General features: G+C 41.5%; 1 protein-coding gene across 7 annotated transcripts in view; it reads left to right on the top strand.

The window, feature by feature from the left end:
- PKP3 (plakophilin 3) overlaps positions 1-19,817 on the top strand; it is a 161,563-nt gene that overhangs the window by 79,084 nt on the left and 62,662 nt on the right. The window contains exons 1-2 of one of the 7 annotated variants that reach the window (XM_056526882.1): positions 16,417-16,518; positions 18,238-18,403. The exons of 4 other annotated variants lie outside the window; for them this stretch is intronic. In XM_056526882.1, the coding sequence (XP_056382857.1) occupies positions 18,355-18,403 (49 nt within the window). In that variant the 5' untranslated portion in view covers positions 16,417-16,518; positions 18,238-18,354. Of the gene's footprint in view, positions 1-16,416; positions 16,519-16,728; positions 18,404-19,817 lie in introns of those variants that run through there. 2 more of the 7 variants (XM_056526879.1, XM_056526878.1) reach the window with 2 other exon arrangements.

Below are 19,817 nucleotides of genomic sequence, written 5' to 3'. Positions count from 1 at the left end.
TGTTTTTGGACTCCTCATGGAGACACACAAGCAATAGCTGCACAGACAAAAATATACATATTTTTTAACCAATGTATATCACAAATATACATATAATGGTATTATCTATGTTGATGACAGGTACACTTTAAGGTAAAAAGGATCAGGTATATTGCTTACTCCTTGTACCCCCCCCCCCCAATAGGCTGCCATACACATTGGGTTATTTTATGTATATGACTAGCTTTCTTCATACAGAAAATCCTTTGATAGCTCATATTGCAAATTTGGTGCCATTGATGGAAAGATCCTGTATGTTTTAGACCATCATGTCAATGAGGGCAACACTTACGGAAATGACAATTCAAGGGACACAATGGAAGCTGACACAGGGGAAGTTTGTTCACACCTGTTTGCAATTTTGTACTGAACAGGTTAGGGGAAGAAAACACAATGATTGGGATAATTATTTAATTCCTGACCTCCTAACCATAAGGGTCACGAAGGCCATAAGGGTCATAAGTGATGTGCTAAATAGCCTTAAGTGATGAGGAGATATTATAGTCAGTATATCTACATACAAGCAGTGCACCCATTTTTATAGAGGAATAATACATTTGTTAATTTTCTTTAAAAAAATTGATGACCTAACCAAGGAACCTATGTCGCCGAACGTCATACACCAAAACCCACCAATTCCTCTAATAGAGGTTCAAAGTTCTACGTATCTACTGTAGTAGAGCAGGATTGGCATCCCATGTTTCCCTGGTATTTGGCCTTTCTGAAGGGTCCTTCTAAAGAGTGCCATGCATGGACAGTGGTCCCTATTTACCTTATTTAATAATTTTTTTTTATCATTCTAGTATTTAGTAATGATTTTTTTTGAAGAAGACCGACATGGACAGAGTCAGGCTGTGATAACTTTCCGTATGACATCAGCTACTTAGTTATAATTACTCTTAAATACTCTGTAAAGCAGTTTGCATTTACTACATGTTGACAATAATGCTGCAATAGCGGAGCCAACTGTGCTTATTAAACAGGTTTATAGCTCGCCAGCCTGAGGGCTGAAAAATAGCTAGTCAGGTAAGAATCGGGAAGAGTCATGACACACCTCTTTCTTAGGGTATGGTCTCATGACAATTATTTCACACAAATTTAAAGGAGTACTCCAGTGGAAAACATTTTTTTAAATCAACTGGTGCCAGAAAGTTAAACAGATTTGTTAATGACTTCTATTAAAAAATCTTTACCCTTTCAGTACTTTTTAGCAGCTGTATGGTACAGAGGAAAAGCAGGAGAAAATCCCCATTGCAAACCTATGCTGCTCTGGACAGTTCCTGACACGGACAGAGGTGTCAGCAGAGAGCATTGTGGACAAGACAAAAAAAGAAATTCAAAAAGAAAACTATTTCTTCTGTAGCATACAGCTGCTAAAAAGTACTGGAAGGGTAAAGATTTTTTTTAACTTTCTGGCACCAGTAGATAGAAAAAAATAGTTTTCCACCGGAGTACCCCTTTAAGCCATGACTACATCTGCCAACAATCTGCCTCCTATTCCTTTTAAATTGAAATCCGTGGCTATTAGAAATAAATTACATTTTTCTTCCTCACAGATATCATATCCGCCCTGCATAGAAAATGTCGGGTCACTTTTTGGAGTAGACTCGGGGCAGAGAAGCTGGTTGAATCCACCATGTGGATTAGACTCAATGACCCAGATTTATCAAACTGTGTGAGAGAAAAATGGAGTGATTTTCCCATAACAACCAATCACAGCTCAGCTAACTAACGTTAGCTGAGCTGTGATTGGTTGTTATGGGAAAATCACTCCATTTTTTCTCTCGCACAGTTTGCTAAATCTGGGCTACTGAGTGAACTAACCTGCATGCGGATCAACATTATAGCCAACCACACACCCATGGCTTCAATCTGTGTAATATGGCAATTATTTCCTTTATATTACTGTGCAGCTTTAATGGGAAAATGTAATAATCAAAATCGAATTGATGGGGTACCGATACCCGCCACCCCTACCGATCCGCTCTCTGCCATAGCTGTGGCTCTACCATGCGCAGTGGAACAAAGCAGAATACTCTGTACATTGTGTAGCGGCTGTTCTGGCTTAGGCTGGGTTCACACCAAGCTTTTGTTAATACAGGGACATTTTTGCCCCGTATCCGGTTTTGTGACTGGACCAAAAAGCGCAGTATACCGGGTAAAAATGAGCCGACCGGAGTTACTATCTGACTCCGGTCGGCTCATTCAAATGAATGAGATGCGGGCTGCGTCTGACTGGGATACGAGAGCGCCCGGTTTTCCCATCTCCAAGCCGGATCCTGTCCCCGTATGTGATAAACGTGGTGTGAACCCAGCCTTACTGAAGTTTATCTCTCATTTAATTCAATGGTATATGGAGCTGCAGTAACCCAGTACGGCCACTAACCAATATGGAGCACCCTGCTTTCAGTACTGTTTATGTAGGTGCCACGGCTCTAGCAAATGGCTGAATGGCAAGGGTGCTGGGTGTCAGTACCCCACTAATTTGATATTGATGAGTTTTCTTGACAATGGCTCATTAATATATTTTGGCCAGGAAAACCCTTCAGTGTTGACTTTTCTATGTGACATCTTGTTTTAGAAAACTTTTCTAATGAGTCGGGCGATGATCACAGTGTACGATGGCTGAATAGACTGGACACAATGTAGGTTCCTTATTCACAATGGACGACTACTATGTTTGACGATAACAGGGGTTGTTTAAACTCGGATTAAGAAATTACATTTTGAATGTAATAATATCAAAGAATCTTTATTGTTACATTGACATTTTTTTGCCTGGGAAAGCTGGCTGTATTGTTATACTTAAATCAACAGCCATTTTCTATGGGAGAAGAATGTTTGTGACTGGTCCATTGTAAATATGACACAATTCCAGAGAACCCTGCATACAATGCTATATCCATGGTGCATGATGTTAGGAGATAAAAGGCTTATTTAACAACATTGGAAACAACTATGAAAGAAAAAATAGTTCAGATAAGGACAACTGTCTTTGTCCTAGCAACCACATAGATTTCAACTTATAAATATAAATAAATATAAATATAAATATCTGCCCGTATAGCTGACTGTCATAGCTGGAAAGTGATACCAGTATGAAGATAAGATGGGAACAGTCCATTGATAATAGATGATGGTTAGAGCTTAGCTGGCCACCTCCCCATGACCCCAGCACAGGTCACTAAGCATGCCTAGAAAACTCTCCCATAGAAGCCCCGAGTCAGCTTTCTACTATTGTTTTCTATATCCATAAGGGTTTGCTGTAAAACATATCTCTAAATGCTGTGCAGAAGCCTCAGACGACATGGCAGCTTTTATAATAGTGTACAAAAATTAAATAAAAACAATTATTCTCATAAATAGAAACCAATTAGAGAAAAAGAACATGGTTTAGTATCTGGCTCTAACCAGTATAATACAACTATAAATTAGATGACACATTCCTATTAAAGGGGTACTCCGCCCCTAGACATCTTATCCCCTATCCAAAGGATAAGGGATAAGATGTCAGATCGCCGGGGTCCCGCCGCTGGGGACCCCCGCAATATAGCAAGCAGCACCCACCTGTAACTGCTTCCGGAAGCGCTGGAGGCTCTCAGGCTAATTCCTTCCGACCACGGGGACGGAAGATCGTGATGTCACGACTCCGGCCCCGCGTGACGTCACACGGGAGCGGAGTCGTGATGTCACGATCTTCCGTCCCCGTGGTCGGGAGGAATTAGCCTGATAAGATGTCTAGGGGCGGAGTACCCCTTTAATCTAACTTCTTGTCTGAAATGGCAAAAGAAGAGCCACTGGTCTGTATTTAATACTATATAAAATGGCAATACTACTTGTATACCTGCAGAAGTAATGCAAAATAATGTCCTATTTAATTCTTCATCTGATTGTATAGAATTCCCATGAATCCAGCTTGAATGTAGGGCAGTCACCTTGAAATGTGAATAGTTTGCTAAGCAGTATTTCAGGCTTGTCATCTACTAGAAGATCTGGCACTACATAAAGCAGAATTTAGGATAAAAACTACTACTAAAGTAGTATTTCACTGGGACTGAACCTCTTTTTTTTTTCTTTGTTCTACATAAAGCAAAAGGGCCAGCAAAAAAGACAGTAAACCACTGGCCTGCCAGAAAGAAGGCACTGTTGGCCGTAATGGCTCATGATGTGCAACCATAGTGTGGATTCTCCATTGTTCCTAATAATGGCATTTTTGTTCCCAAGTCAAGTAGAGGAAAGCACGATAAAATTTCTTTATGCCTCTTCCAATAGAGAAGTTCAACAGCATCTAATATGAAGTTTGTCGATCCTCCGCTTCCTCTTGACGTCCAATAGAGAAGTTCAACAGCATCTAATATGAAGTTTTTAAATGTTTATTGGCATCCCAATACTCAAAAATGCAATGGAGAACAAACAAACGATGATCCAGTACTTGCAAAAATGAACAGGTTTATTGAAGATCGCTGGACACAGGTAAAACCAACCATATCAGACGCGTTTTGTGCGCATGCGCTCGAAACGCGTCTGTTATGGTTGGTTTTACCTGTGTCCAGCGATCTTCAATAAAGCTGTTCGTTTTTGCAAGTACTGGATCATCGTTTGTTTGTTCTCCATTGCATTTTTGCAGAAATGAGAAATGTGTGCATGTCTATTCATACCTATGCACTGAATGTTAACATAAAGATCAGGATCTCCCCTGGTGCTTTACCTGACATGCAGCCCCATATCATCTATGGCTGAGGAAATGTCATTGTTATCTTCTGCTGTCATCTTTAAAGGTTTCCTTAGAAAAGCACCGGAAGCATGCCAGTATCTTCTTCTTGACCAGTGCCAGTAGCCAGCTCCCTCTACTGACCAGCTAGAAGCAAGGGCTGCAATCCAGTCATTGTTTACCCAGGTACAGCGCCATACAAACATTGGTGGATGGGACTGGTAATGCAACACAGCCCCAAAAGCAGGCAAAAAAATCTGCATTGAAAAAACTGAAACTGGTCGGAATTGTGCCACTTTTTGTCTCTGTTTGTATTACGTAGAAAATGGGACAGTGCAGCCCACAATTAATTTACCGAGGTTTACTATGGTTTAACACCTATACCTTAGGTGCTAAGTAAATATATTGGAAAAAGGAGTAACTATAAACCTCAAGGGAAATCCCAGTGTTACTGATACATGATGTATATGTAAGAGACTTTTTTATAATTCTTACATAAAATGATTAAAATGCATTACTGCACCTCCTCTCACAGGGCCCTTGTGGGAAGGTGAGTTAATCTATATACAGTGACCCCCCCCCCCCGACCTACGATGGCCCCGACATATGATAATTTCAACATGCGATGAGGCCATCGCATGTTGAAGGCAGCATCAACATACGATGCTTTTGTATGTCGGGGCCATCGCATAAACGGCGATAGCCGTGTGGTCCGGTGACAATCACTTACATCTCCCCAGCGCTCCGGACCGTCCTCTTCGGGATCCCCTGCATCGCTGGCGCTCTCCATTGTCATCATTACGTCACCGCGCACGCAGTCCCATCATACAATAGGAGCGGCGTGCGTAGGGACGTGATGACGGTGATAAGGAACGACGATCCCGGGCAGCGGATACTGTCTTGAGCGCGGGGACATGGCGACAGCGATGGACAGCGACATCCAGGGCAGCGGTGACGGTCCGGAGCGGCGGGGACAGGTGAGTATACCTTCCTATATTTAACATTGCACGGATCCCTCAACATACGATGGTTTCAACAAACGATGGTTCATTTGGAACAAATTACCATTGTATGTTGAGGGACCACTGTACATAAAACTCAACGTGTGTGTTTGTATGTATGTTCCAGCATCACGTCCAAACCGCTGAAGATATTGAAACTTGGCACACATGTTACTTATATGTCTACAACAAACATAGGGTAGGTAATTTAACCCTTACTCAACCCCATTTGGTACGGTCGGGGTTTTTATTTAACCCCTTAAGGACCCAGGGTTTTTCAGTTTTTTCATTTTTGTTTTTTCCTCCTTACATTTTAAAAATCATAACCCTTTCAATTTTCCACCTAAAAATCCATATTATGGCGTATTATTTGCGCCACCAATTCTACTTTGCAGTGACATTAGTCATTTTACCCAAAAATCCACGGCGAAACGGAAGAAAAAACCATTGTGCGACCAAATAGAAGAGAAAACACCATTTTGTAACTTTTGGGGGCTTCTGTTTCTACGCAGTGCATATTTCGGTAAAAATTACACCTTATTATTCTGTAGGTCCATACGGTTAAAATGATACCCTACTTATATAGGTTTGATTTTGTCGCACTTCTGGAAAAAATCATAACTACATGCAGGGAAATTTATGTCCTATTCTGACCCCTATAACTTTTTTATTTTTCCACGTACAGGGCGGTATGAGGGCTCATTTTTTGCGCTGTGATCTGACGTTTTTATCGGTACCATTTATCGGTCCCGAACAGACCGACTGAGCAGCAGGGATACTTTCACTTTCGCTTCAGACGCGGCGGTGAGCTTTGATAGCCGCGTCTAAAGGGTTAATACAGGGCTTCACCACGATCGGTGATGTCCTGTATTAGCCGCGGGTCCCGGCCATTGATGGCCGTCGGGACCGACCCGATATGACGCTGGGACACCGCGTGACCCCGCGGCATATCGCGGGAGCCTGCGGAGGACGTAAATATACGTCCTTTGTTGTTAAGGGGTTAAAGTCCCATACAAGTCTATGGGAAATATATGCTCCTGCATAACTTCCAAACGGCTGGAGATATTTCGATAATACTTGGTCACATGTTATTTATATGTCCACTTAAAATATAGGATAGTTAATTTAACCCTTAACTACCCCCATTTGTGAGGGTCGGGGTTTTTGTTTAAAGTCCCATGCAAATCAATGAGAAATGTATGTTCCCACATAACTTCCGTACGGATCGAGATATTTCAATACCTGGCCACATATTACGGGTCGGGATAGGAGGTCAGGATAGGAGGTCGGGAAAGGAGGACAGGATAGGAGGTCGGGGTATGGGGACGGGATATGGGGTTGGGATATGACAACAATATATGAGGACTGGATATGAAGTCAAAAGCTTCCTCTGTTGATTTTCCTCCACAACAAGAACTAGGAAGGAAAAACCGGGCAGCGCCGGGTACTCAGCTAGTATATACATATATATATATATATATATATATATATATATATATATATATATATATATATATATATATATATATATAACTCAATGTGTATGTGTGTGTGTGTGTGTGTGTGTATGTATGTTCCAGCATCATGTCCAAACGGCTAAAGATATTAAAGGGGTACTCCGGTGAAAACCTATTTTCTTTTAAATCAACTGGTGGCAGAAAGTTAAACATATTTGTAAATTGCTTCTATTAAAAAATCTTAATCCTTCCTGTACTTATTAGCTGCTGAATACTACAGAGGAAATTCTTTTCTTTTTGGAATGCTCTCTGATGACATCACGAGCACAGTTTTCTCTGCTGACTTTATTATAATAATAAAGCTTTATTTATTGTTGTCCTTAGTGGGATTTGAACCCAAGTCCCCAGCACTGCAAGGCAGCAGTGCTAATCACTGAGCTACCATGCCGCCCTTAGCATACATCTGCTATGTATGGTTGCTAAAATGAACAGATGTCAGCAGAGAGCACTGTGCTCGTGATGTCATCAGTGTTCCAAAAAGAAAGGAATTTCCTCTGTAGCATTCAGCAGCTAATAAGTACTGGAAGGATTAAGATTTTTTAATAGAAGTAATTTACAAATATGTTTAACTTTCTGCCACCAGTTGATTTAAAAGAAAAAAGGTTTTCACCGGAGTACCCCTTTAACATGAAAATTGGCCCACGTTACTTATATGTCAACAACAAACATAGGATAGGTAATTTAACCCTTACTCACCCCCATTTGCCAGGAGCTGGGTTTTTGTTTAAAGTCCCATACAAGTCTATGGGAAATATATGTTACTGCATAACTTCCAAACAGCTGGAGATATTTCGATAATACTTGGTCACATGTTACTTATATGTCCACTTAAAATATAGGATAGTTAATTTAACCCTTAACTACCCCCATTTGTGAGAGTCAGGGTTTTTGTTTAAAGTCCCATGCAAATCAATCGGAAATGTATGTTCCCACATAACTTCTGTACGACTGGAGATATTTCAATAAAACCAGGTACACATATTACTTATAAGTCAAATAAAAAGATATGATAGTTAAATTAACCTTTACCTACATCCTTACATAAAAGATGGATTTTTTTTTTCAAGTCCCATGCAAGTATATGGGACTTCCAGTACCTTACTCCACAAGCTCCGCTCTGCATCTCCTGTCGAATGTGCAATGCGGCTTGCAAGCCACACCCCAACTCCCAAAGAGAGGTGGTCAGGATAGGAGGTTGAGATATGAGGATGGGATATGAGGACGAAATATGAGGTCAAGATAGGAGGACGGGATAGGAGGTCGAGATATGAGGTCGTCATAGGAGGTCGGGATATGTGGTCGAGATATGAGGTCGGGATATGAGGACGGGATATGAGGTCGAGATATGGGGACGGGATATGGGGTTGGGATATGACAACAATATATGGGGATGGGATATGAAGTCAAAAGCTTCCTCTGTTGATTTTCCTCCCCAACAAGGATGAGGAAGGAAAAATCGGGCAACGCCGGGTACTCAGCTAGTAAATAATAAATGTTGCCATATAGATAGACACACTACTGCACATAGATATCTCAATTTTGCTTCATTCAATGATCCGGCATTCAATACTCTGGAATTGGGACATATTAACAGTCCATAATATTAATGTCTGGGCATTGTATGCCCGAGTCCATTATATTGCAAATGAACCACCTGTAAAGATGAAAAAACCTAGTTACCAGCCACACTGTTATTTAGATGTTCACTCCGTTTGTGGTTACTTCAAACAGATGCAGGTGCCGGCAGGCACTTTGCTGTGCCAAGGTCCGAGAGAGCTGTAAGAGAAGCGCTAGCAGGTGCTATTGCGGCTGGTCTGTCTGCCACAGACCGGATGTATACCGTGCAGTGTTCAGTGGAGACAGCTGGCAGCTCACCTATGTCCGGACCTCGTGGAGTTCGGTGTCTGACGTCAGGAGCAGTGGGCTGGATAGGTTGCTGATGTTGTAAATGGATACCGGACTGTCATTTCTCATAGGTAAGTCTGTTGTATGGCAGCAGTGTGTCTTTTCATGGAAGTAGACGCATTTCAGTCCTATCTACTGAAGGGTTGTGTACTAGTACCCTGAAACGCGTCTAAATCCATGAAAAGACACACTGCTGCCATACAACAGACTTACCTATGAGAATTAACAATCCAGTATCCATTTACAACATCAGCAGCCTCCACCTATCCAGCCCACTGCTCCTGACACAGGTGCATTAATGTATTTTAATAATTTTATGTAAGAATTTTAATGAACCATTTCATACAATCTAATAATTGAAGCACGGTCTCTTACATATACATCATGTATCAGTAACTCTGGGATTTCCCTTGAGGTTTATGGTTACCCCTTTTTCCAATCTGTTTGTATTACACCTGAGGTTTTTTTTTTATTACAGTCATTGACCATGAACAAAATACTGCAGCCCGCATTCTACTGATGGACAGTGATGAGGGATTCAACTTACAATGAAAAATGTCCCAAAAATCACGATCCCTGTGAGGCCACATCCTCCAACTCACGCCCCATTCTTCTCATACATGGCTAGTATTTTGGGGGGAAAAAGTGCTTGGTTCCCAGTAAGGCCTCCTTTAAATTTGTCCGGCGCCCGGAATCTTTTCCCTCCGTTGCTGTAGAAAATGCGATGGAGGGAAACAGTTGCTAGAACTAGGTCCCATACATTTGAATTTGAATAAAATGTTCAAAAGGAGCCGGGCTGGGGCGGAATACACTCACAGTCAGTATATGGAATAAGAAACTTCTTAGAAACTTTACAATGCGTTTCAATCCAACAGTGCCTCTTCATCAGGTATACAGGCTTATATTATGTAAGCCTGTATACCTGACAAAGAGGCACTGTTGCCTTGAAACGCGTTGTAAAGTGGCTCAATAAAAAAATGTCCTATTCCATATACTGACTGTGAGTGTATTGCGCCCCAGCCCGGCTCCTTTTGAACATTTAATTCATGCTGTATACCCTTGGCAGAGTTTTATCTCCACGCCAACATCAGGAAGGCTGAACCACGTTGTACCAGTCCATGCGCTTAAAGTGGTTGTGTCTGATATGCAACCCAATTAGGTGAGCACACTGTGATAAGAGAGATTTTTCCTCCCCTGCTTTCACCTGTTATACATTGACCATATAATTCCATGAGGAGCTCTGCCTTCTTTTATCCCTAGAGATTGTATACATTTGAATGGGACCGGTCACATTCATCTGGCGTCTCAGTCTGGATGCTGGATGATTGGACTCGCCAGACCGGCACCGGACAGGGAACAACATCTTGCTGCCTTCCACTCTCCAGTGTTCAGAAACACTGTACACCGAATGCCATGCAGTTGTGGCATCAGTTGCGTCAAAATTTAGGCTGGGTTTACGTATGCCAGGCACCAGATATATGTAATCCGAGCCTTACAAAATAAAAATAAAAAAAATTCTTAGAGTATTGGAAAGAACCCATATCTGGTAGGATCAGTGATCACTAGTAAAACACATGATTCATGTAGGTGCTTTACGAGCTTGTCTACAAGTCTGGAGAGTTGCATTATATAAGACTTAGTAACATTTGTAGCTCAGCCAATCTTTCAGGAACGTCTGTATATCAAAATAAAGAATAATCCAGAAATTCCAGTTTGTATGACACACTAGATTTTATATGACATTACTCAGAGTTTCATGAGGATGTGACACTGGGACAATAAGACATCAGTAGGATTTATTGGTGAGGAAAGTATACAGCTTCTGCTGTAGGACGGGATGAGAAAGGACTGCCTTTTGTGTTCCTAATGGGAAAAGCTAAAGAGATGTGAAACAGTTACCTCTGACCTCTGAACTTTTTTTACAGGCTTTTTCTATAGTCCTCCATAGATCAACCTCTCCTCTTCTTTCCCAGGCCACCAGCAGGAAAGAAACCGTAATGTAATGTATGTTCATCTGAAATTAACAATTCCATCCAGCGGAAACTAGGGCTTAACTGCATATGTAGACTGGAGGTACAGTGGGGCAAAAAAGTATTTAGTCAGCCACTTGTTGTGCAAGTTCTCCCTCTTAAAAAGATGAGAGAGGCCTATAATTATCATCATAGGTATACCTCAACTATGAGAGACAGAATTGGGGGAAAGAATACAGGAAATCACATTGTAGGATTTCTAATGAATTAAATAAATTCCTCCGTAAAATAAATATTTGGTCACCTACAAAAAAGCAAGAACAGGGCCATGTATCGTGAGATTTTGAGTGAAAACCTCCTTCCATCAGCAAGGGCATTGAAGATGAAACGTGGCTGGGTCTTTCAGCATGACAATGATCCCAAACACACCGCCCAGACAACAAAGGAGTGGCTTCGTAAGAAGCATTTCAAGGTCCTGGAGTGGCCTAGCCTGTCTCCAGATCTCAACCCCATAGAAAACCTTTGGAGGGCGTTGAAAGTCTGTGTTGCCCAAAACATCACTGCTCTAGAGGAGATCTGCATGGAGGAATGGGCCAAAATACCAGCAACAGTGTGTGAAAACCTTGTGAAGACTTACAGAAAACGTTTGACCTCTGTTATATACCCTTTGTTGGCAATAACAAAGTATTGAGATAAACTTTTGTTATTGACAAAATACTTATTTTCCACCATAATTTGCAAATAAATTCTTTAAAAATCAGACCATGTGATTTTATGGAATTTTTTTTTCTCTTTATGTCTCTCATAGTTGAGGTAGACCTATGATGAAAATTACAGGCCTCTCTCATCTTTCTAAGTGGGAGAACTTACACAATTGGTGGCTGACTAAATACTTTTTACCCCACTGTATATAGTGTTTCCATAGTCTCTGTTATATGGACATGCAACTTTACATTCAGCTCCAGTCCCTGAAATATAAGCTAAAAACTGCAATTTCAGCTGAATGGAAGTTACAAAAAAGTTTCAATGTTTTTAGTGGTAACTTTAATAAGGACTTCTTTTTTATTCAGGGGAAACCCTTTAAGGGTGCGTTCATACGCTAGTAACTAGCAGCGGGTTTCTCGTTGCAGGAAACCCGCTGCGAGTTATGCTACCATTCATTTTAATGGGTCCGTGGACAGTCAGCAAATCTGACATTATTGCGGAATGTCTGTGGACCCATGACTGGAGGGACGTTAGACCCGCTCCCTTCCCCTTTCCCCAACCATGACCCTTTCCACCACCCACTTTCCTACAGAAGACCCGACACTTGTTGTGGTGAAAATGGGCCGGTCAGGCCCGTTTATTAACATATGTAACCATTTACATTGACCAAACTTTTTGTCCCAACATTTTCCTTATCAACTTAGGCACTAACTATTTTACCCCTTGCCGCATTCACCTGACCCAGGGGCACCCAAAGCATTAGGGCCTGCTCCCAAAAACTCCTGGGGCCCCGACACCACCAGGAGGCCCATTCAGCTGTGTCCCCAACAGCTGTCAACACCATTCGTCTAAACCAACACTGGACTTGTCCTCAATTACTCCCAACTAAGAAATTAGTTTTGTTTTTCTATTCTTAGAAAACCCTTTTAAAGGGTACCTCTAATGGAGCTCCCAGCAGCAGGCTACAGCAGAAAATATTAGGTTGCTTTTAAACCAATGACTTGGTTGCAGACTAAAGCAATCCAGAGACATAGTTGCAAAAAGTCCCATAGACTGCTCCTCTAGCTCCTGAGGGCTGTTTTTTTTTCTTTTTCTTATTAATCTTTTTTAAGACCAATATTACTTTGTGAAGATATCCTTCATTTTACAATAAAATGTCATGAAAAACAAATTATTAGGCTAGGTTTCCACTTTTTTCTGGCAGTTTTTGGATATTGGCCACTGCAGTTTTTGAGCCAAAGTCAGAAGTGGATCCATAATGGAGAAGTGTAAGTCCTTCCTTTATATGTCCTATTCCTTTTGAATACACTTCTGGCTTTGGCTCAAAAACTGCAGTGGTAGATTACCAAAAACTGCCAGAAAAAAAAACAAGTGGAAACTTCGCCTCAATGGGGTGAAATTGAATAGGGAAAAAAGCAACACAGTTTGCCACTTTTAGGGGTTTCATTTTTATTTTTCCATCCATGAGACATTGTGAGGGCTCATTCTTTGTGCTGTGTAGTTTTTATGTTTTTACCATTTTGGGTTAAACAGGACTTTTTAAATGCTTTTTACTCAATTTTCTCTTATACATAACGAGGGACATTTATCAATGTTTGCTTATGTATTCTTTCTTTTAGTAATTTTTTCCTTACTTTTTTTTTTGCTTATGTGTGACTTATTTATCAAATGCTTTCAGCCTGTTGATAATTTTCTTTCACGTAAGCAATTTTTCCGTTTTTACTTTGGTAGTAGCTTTTTCTGCTCCATGTTTGAGCTGGAGTAAATTTAGTCAATTTTTAACCCTGTTGCGACTTTTTTTGCGCAGTTGCGACTGTCGCAGTTAATAAATACCTGACTATCCGTAGTCCATTTTAAAATTATTACTACGTAGTTAATTTTTGGAAAACTTGCTTTTCTCGCTTTCCAGTCAAAATGTCGCACGAAAAATTGCGTAGTCGCAGTTGCGACAATTTTGCGACAATTATAGTAAAGAAAACCTAACTAAACCCGTTGATAAATGTCCATAAATGTGATGAAAGTTCAGTAGTTCTAGCATTTTTTTGTAGTTTATACTGTTCACCATAGAGAATTTATAATATTATATTGTAATAGTTAACAACGTGCACAGTAAGTGATGGCCAGAGCTCACCTCCTCGTCTTCCACGCACAGGTCACATAGGAAGCATATAAATCCCCTCTAGTCTATTTAGCTGCTGTAAAGCATATCCCCAAACGCTGTTTACAGAGAAAAAAATAACAAAGAAAATAAATCATGATAGAAAAATGGTACATAGTGTCAGGCTCTGATCAGGTGACACATTCTCCTACTCATTGCCAATATGCCTTTTAATAGAAGTCATTTAAAGGGGTACTCCGGTGGAAAACATATTTTTTTTTTTATCAACTGGTGCCAGAAAGTTAAACAGATTTGTAAGTAACTTCTATTAAAAAATCTTAATTCTTCTAGTACTTATTTTCTGCTGAATACTACAGGGGAAATTCTTTTCTTTTTGGAACATAGAGCTCTCTGCTGACATAATGACCGCAGTGCTCTCTGCTGACATCTCTGTCCATTTTAAGAACTGTCCAGTGTAGGAAAAAAATCCCCATAGAAAACATATGCTGCTCTGGACAGTTCCTAAAATGGACAGAGATGTCAGCAGAGAGCACTGTGTTCCAAAAAAGGCTGTGTTCCTCTGTAGTATTCAGCAGCTAATAAGTACTGGAAGGATTAAGATTTTTTTTTACAGAAGTAATTTACAAATTTACAAATCTGGCACCAGTTGATTTCATTTACAAATTTACAAATCTAGCACTAGTTGATTTAAAAAAAAAAAAAGTTTTCCATCGGAGTACCCCTTTAAGGGGTACTCCGTTGGAAACATCTTATCGCCTATCCAAAGGATAGGGGATAAGATGTTAGATCATCAGGGTCCCCCCGCGAACTCCGTGCACCAAATGACAGGGGCGCCGTGCAAGAGAACGTGGGGGCCCCCACAATCTAACATCTTATCCCCTATCCTTTGGAGCACCACGACCTGCCCCCTTAATGCAAGTCTATGGGAGGGGGCATGGTAGCCATCATACCTCCTCCCATAGACTTGCATTGAGTAGGTGGGGCGTGAAGTTACGATCCTCCGGTCCCTGCATCACCAGTCATCAAGCATGGAGCGAAACTCGCTCTGTGCGCAAAATGACAGGGGGTGCTGCAGCGGGATCCCTGCTATAGGGGATAAAATGTCTAGGGGCGGAGTACCCCTTTAATAAGGCTAGGCTGGTCACTAAGGGGTTAAATGCATCATCCGAAGATTGATTGATATTCCCCTAAACTGCTAGGTATCCTCTATTCTGTAGAGCAGCATAAGGCCATGTTCACACAGCGCATGTGATTATGAATTTCTTTTCCATAAATGGCTGTAAATAACACACCATTTTTTTACGGTATGTGAACATGGCCTGAGCCTTTCCTGTATTTTTATTCCATTTCAATCCACTCCTAGCTTTTGCTGAAAGAATCAAATGAAAAACTGTGAAAAAAAACTATAGACAGCCTTAAAGGGGTACTCCACTGCCCCAGCGTCCGGAACATTTAGCTCCGAACGCTGGGTGCAGGCTGCGAGGGTTGTGATGTCCCAGTCACGTCCCTTGTGATGTCACACCATGTCCCCTCAATGCCAGTCTATGGGAGGGGATGTGATGGCCACTACGCCCCCTCCCATAGACTTGCATTGAGGAGGCGTGGCGTGATGTTATGAGGGGCGTGACCATGATGTCACGACCCCTGCAGCCCGATCCCAGCATTTTAAACTAAATGTTCCGGACGCTGGGGCAGTGGAGTACCCCTTTAAAGCAACAAAACATTTTAACAATGAACTGGTGTCAGAACATTCCATAGACAATAAAACCTCATTCCAGCTGCTGGATGTCCTGGAGGAAGTCATGAAATCTTTCCAATCTGACATGGTGCTCTCTGCTGCCACCTCTGTCTGTGTCAGGAACTGTCCAGACCAGGAAATGTTTGCTCTGGGCTGGGGGTTTTCTCTTGTTTAGGACAGAGATGTCAGGTGTCACTTTGGACACCTATATGCAGAGGCGTAGCTTGTAGCTTCTGGGTCCCGATGCAAAATCTGCAACAGGGCCCCATGTGCCAATTATAAAATACTAGTCTCTTATGGGGCAGATGTGCTTTGGGGCCCCATTAGGCACCAGCGCTCCGGTGCGACTGCTACCTCTGTGCCTGCTATAGCTATGCCCCTGCCTAAATGACTTCCAACAGAGCATACAGCAGCTGATAAGTACTGGAATAATTGAGACATAATTTACAATTCTTTTATAACTGTAGCAATTTATTTATGCCTACTGGAGTTAAAAACAAACAAAATAAAAATAAAGGACCAACAAGAGCATACTGTGCGCAGCATTTTGACTCAGAAAAGCTGTAGGAAAAACACCATAATATTTGTAACAAAACACTATGGCGGAGATTTATTAAAACCCGTCCATAGCAACCAATCAGATCACTTCTTTCATTTTTCAGATGCCTTTTCAAAAATGAAAGAAGTGATCTGATTGGTTGCTATGGGCAACTCAGCAACTTTTCCTCTGGACAAGTTTTGATAAATCTCCTCGTGTGTGTGAATGCAGCTTGAAGGACTCCTTCGGATAGGGCATAAGATTTTTAAATAGAAGTAATTTACAAATCTGTTTAACTCTCCCCCTTTAAAAACACATTGGGGAAGATTTATCAAAACCTGTCCAGAGGAAAAGTTGCTGAGTTGCCCATAGCAACCAATCAGATCGCTTCTTCATTTTTAACAAGGCCTCTGAAAAATGAAAGAAGCGATCTGATTGGTTGCTATGGGCAACGCAGCAACTTTTCCTCTGGACAGGTTTTGATAAATCTCCCCCTTTGTTAGCTGAAAAATCGGGTATTAGGCCGCTTTCACACTACAGGTATCATCCTGCTTCTTTACAATAACGGATGGAAAAAATACGGATGTAATAACGGATGATAACTGATGACCATCATCTGTTATTTTTAATGTTTTTTTTCTTTAAAAAAAACCTGATGTTGTTCATCTGTTATCCGTTATTACCAGTTACATCCATTTTTTAAATCAGATTTTTAACCTTTTTTTGTAAAAAAATGGATGTTAAAAAAAACCTGACAATAACTGATAACGGATATTTTTTTTTTTTTTAACATCCGGTTCCCATAAACTTCAATGTTAAATTTTAACGTCCGGTTTTTTGCAATTTTTTTTGCCGGACCAAAAATTTGTGCATGCACCGTCTTTTGTGCCTGCAAAAGTAACGGACATTAGTAAAAACGGACATGCCTGATACAAAAGAATGTACAAAAAATCCCATTGACATGAATGTGATTTTTTGACGCCCATTTTCAGGACTTTTTGCCGGGAGTAATAACGGAGGTTTTTTACAGTATGATACCTGTAGTGTGAAAGGGGCCTAAGGCAGTGTTCACACATAGTATTTTGGTCAGTATTTTGCTCAGAATTTGTAACCATAACAAGGAAAAAAAATTCTAAAAGAAATATATGTACCTTTTTGTGTCGGTTCCACTCCTGTTTTTTTTGTTAAAAATACTGAACAAAATACTGACTAAAATACTATATGTAAACATAAACTGAAGGAGTCCTTGTAACGCACATCTAACCACTAGAAACATACTTTGCCATACAGATATGCTACTGAGGAGAATGTCCGCTTTTACCATAGACATTACGCATGGTGTGTGATCAGCCACGATGAGGTGTCCAGGACTTGCTATAGTGTTTGTCAGTAAGGGGTTGGGAAAGGGAGGAAGATTCTTTGCTGACACAGAGGGGGATGTTACATTCCTGTATAGAGTGCAGTGAGTGAGGTGTGAGACTGGCTGAATGCAAGGAAACAGCTTGTGTATGTTGTTCCTGGAGAGATCTGGCCGCTTGCAAGGTGCAGGATCAGGTGTGAGGGATCTGCAGAACATATACAGGTGTGAAGGAGCCTGCAAGGAAATACCAAGACGACAAACTCCGCAAGTGACCAAGGGACAAAAGAATATTGTACAGAACAGGGACAGAGTGACAGCAGGATAAGAGTATTAGGTCACAGGGCGGAGTAGAGAGGTAAGCAGGGACAGGTAGGAGTGCTGAGGTAATGGCAGGGTGGGGCATGGAGGCAGAGACAGGCTGAGAGCGTGGAGAGAAGGCCAGTGACAGGCAAACAGACTTTATAGGAGAGATCTGCTTAGATAGGTGGAGGCGAGTGCCACGTACAGTGCACAGGTGGGGTGCCTCAGGTGAGCCAGACACTGAGTATAGCCAGGTTTACAGCGTGGGAGATTGCACTTCCACCCTCAAAGCTTGAAAATGCAGGACGGTCACTTCCTTATGTCGGCCCTGCAGCCTAACACCGATATCACCTCACTGGCGCTGCCTACGGACTCGCAACTGGACCGGAGACTGCGGGATGAGAGCCTGGAGCTGCGCAATGCTCGAGTACAGGAACAGGTCCGGGCACGGATGATGCAAAAGGGACACAGCTCATCGAGAAGCGTCTCCAATTATGGAGGTAAGGAGATTCTATGTCTAAAGGTTAAGAATGATGGGATATTTAGAGTATCCAAGTGACCTTCTTCTGTCTGCAAACTCCATGTTCTTTTCATGCGGATGATGGCATGTATAGGGTTAAGTTGACCGACTGTGGCATCCTAGACATGACAACCAATGGTTAGTTACCGCACCACTCCCTAGTGTGCTAAAACTAAAAAAGAAAGCTGCAGCACCTGGTCATTATGTTGCCCAAGACAAACCTACATTTCTGTTATGCCCAGTTGCCGTCCTCGAGTTCTTTTCTTCCGAGTGGTCGTGTTCAGTTGTATTTTAGTTATATCTGAGTGATACCTGATATTGTCACCAAGAGTTGTGGTCCGGCTTTCTTCGAGATCTTCCCCCTTCTGCAGTACTATAGGATCTGTGGATGTATTACTGCAGAACCGCCACAACCTGAACATGATCTGTAATGGCCACAATGGTTGTCAATCAGCTTTCCCAGAAACAGACATAAGTAGTCGACCTAGAACTTGAAACAGAAATGTATTCAATGGTCTGCAGTTCCAATTCTTATATTGTTGCATAGGAGAATGGGAAAGCTGGGTAGCAAAACTATATTGTTATCACCCAACTTCCCAATCGGAAATACGGAACAAACAAATGGCCAAGTTTACATTTACAATGTGACAAAAATGGCAGCTTTAACTCTTACTATGTGTGCATTTTATTCCTATTAAAGGGGGCATGTGCTCCATATGAGAACAAATTGACTATTTGAGTATTTTGTAAGCCCAAGCCTTGGCTGATGAGAGTAGTTTCCCCAGTCGGAGTGGAATTTTAGGGTGTTTTGTATAAGGCGGCCCCATTACTCACAGGGCAGTGTGTGTTTGTCTTCTGTGCACATCAATCAATGACTTCATCCCATAATTATGGATTCCTTGCATACAACGTCGCAGGGATCCTAATAAAAAATAAGACAGTGTGATTTATTTGATATGTTACATTTACTCAGCTCTGATCCTTTTGCTATTGGGAGTTTTTATGACCTTCCTTTCTCGGCTTGTGTCTTAGAACTGGCCCCATTGAAGTCGCTAGGCATGGTAATAAAGTCCAACAAAGTAAAAGATGAAATGATAGCCGGCACTCACCAGTCTTCTTATATTCTTCTTTATTATACTCACTAGAGATGAACGAACTTACAGTAAATTCGATTTCGTCACGAACTTCTCGGCTCGGCAGTTGATGACTTATCCTGCGTAAATTAGTTCAGCTTTCAGGTGCTCCGGTGGGCTGGAAAAGGTGGATACAGTCCTAGGAGAATTTACTGTAAGTTCGCTCATCTCTAATACTCACATATAAGGTGGGTAGGGAACAGACGTGGGGGGGTTACATAGGCAACAAAGCTCCGTTTCGTGCAGCAGGTGCACTTCGTG

Source organism: Hyla sarda, chromosome 6 (genome assembly GCF_029499605.1).
Source record: "Hyla sarda isolate aHylSar1 chromosome 6, aHylSar1.hap1, whole genome shotgun sequence".
Lineage (NCBI taxonomy): Eukaryota > Metazoa > Chordata > Amphibia > Anura > Hylidae > Hyla > Hyla sarda.
This window is presented reverse-complemented; position numbering and strand designations above follow the sequence as displayed.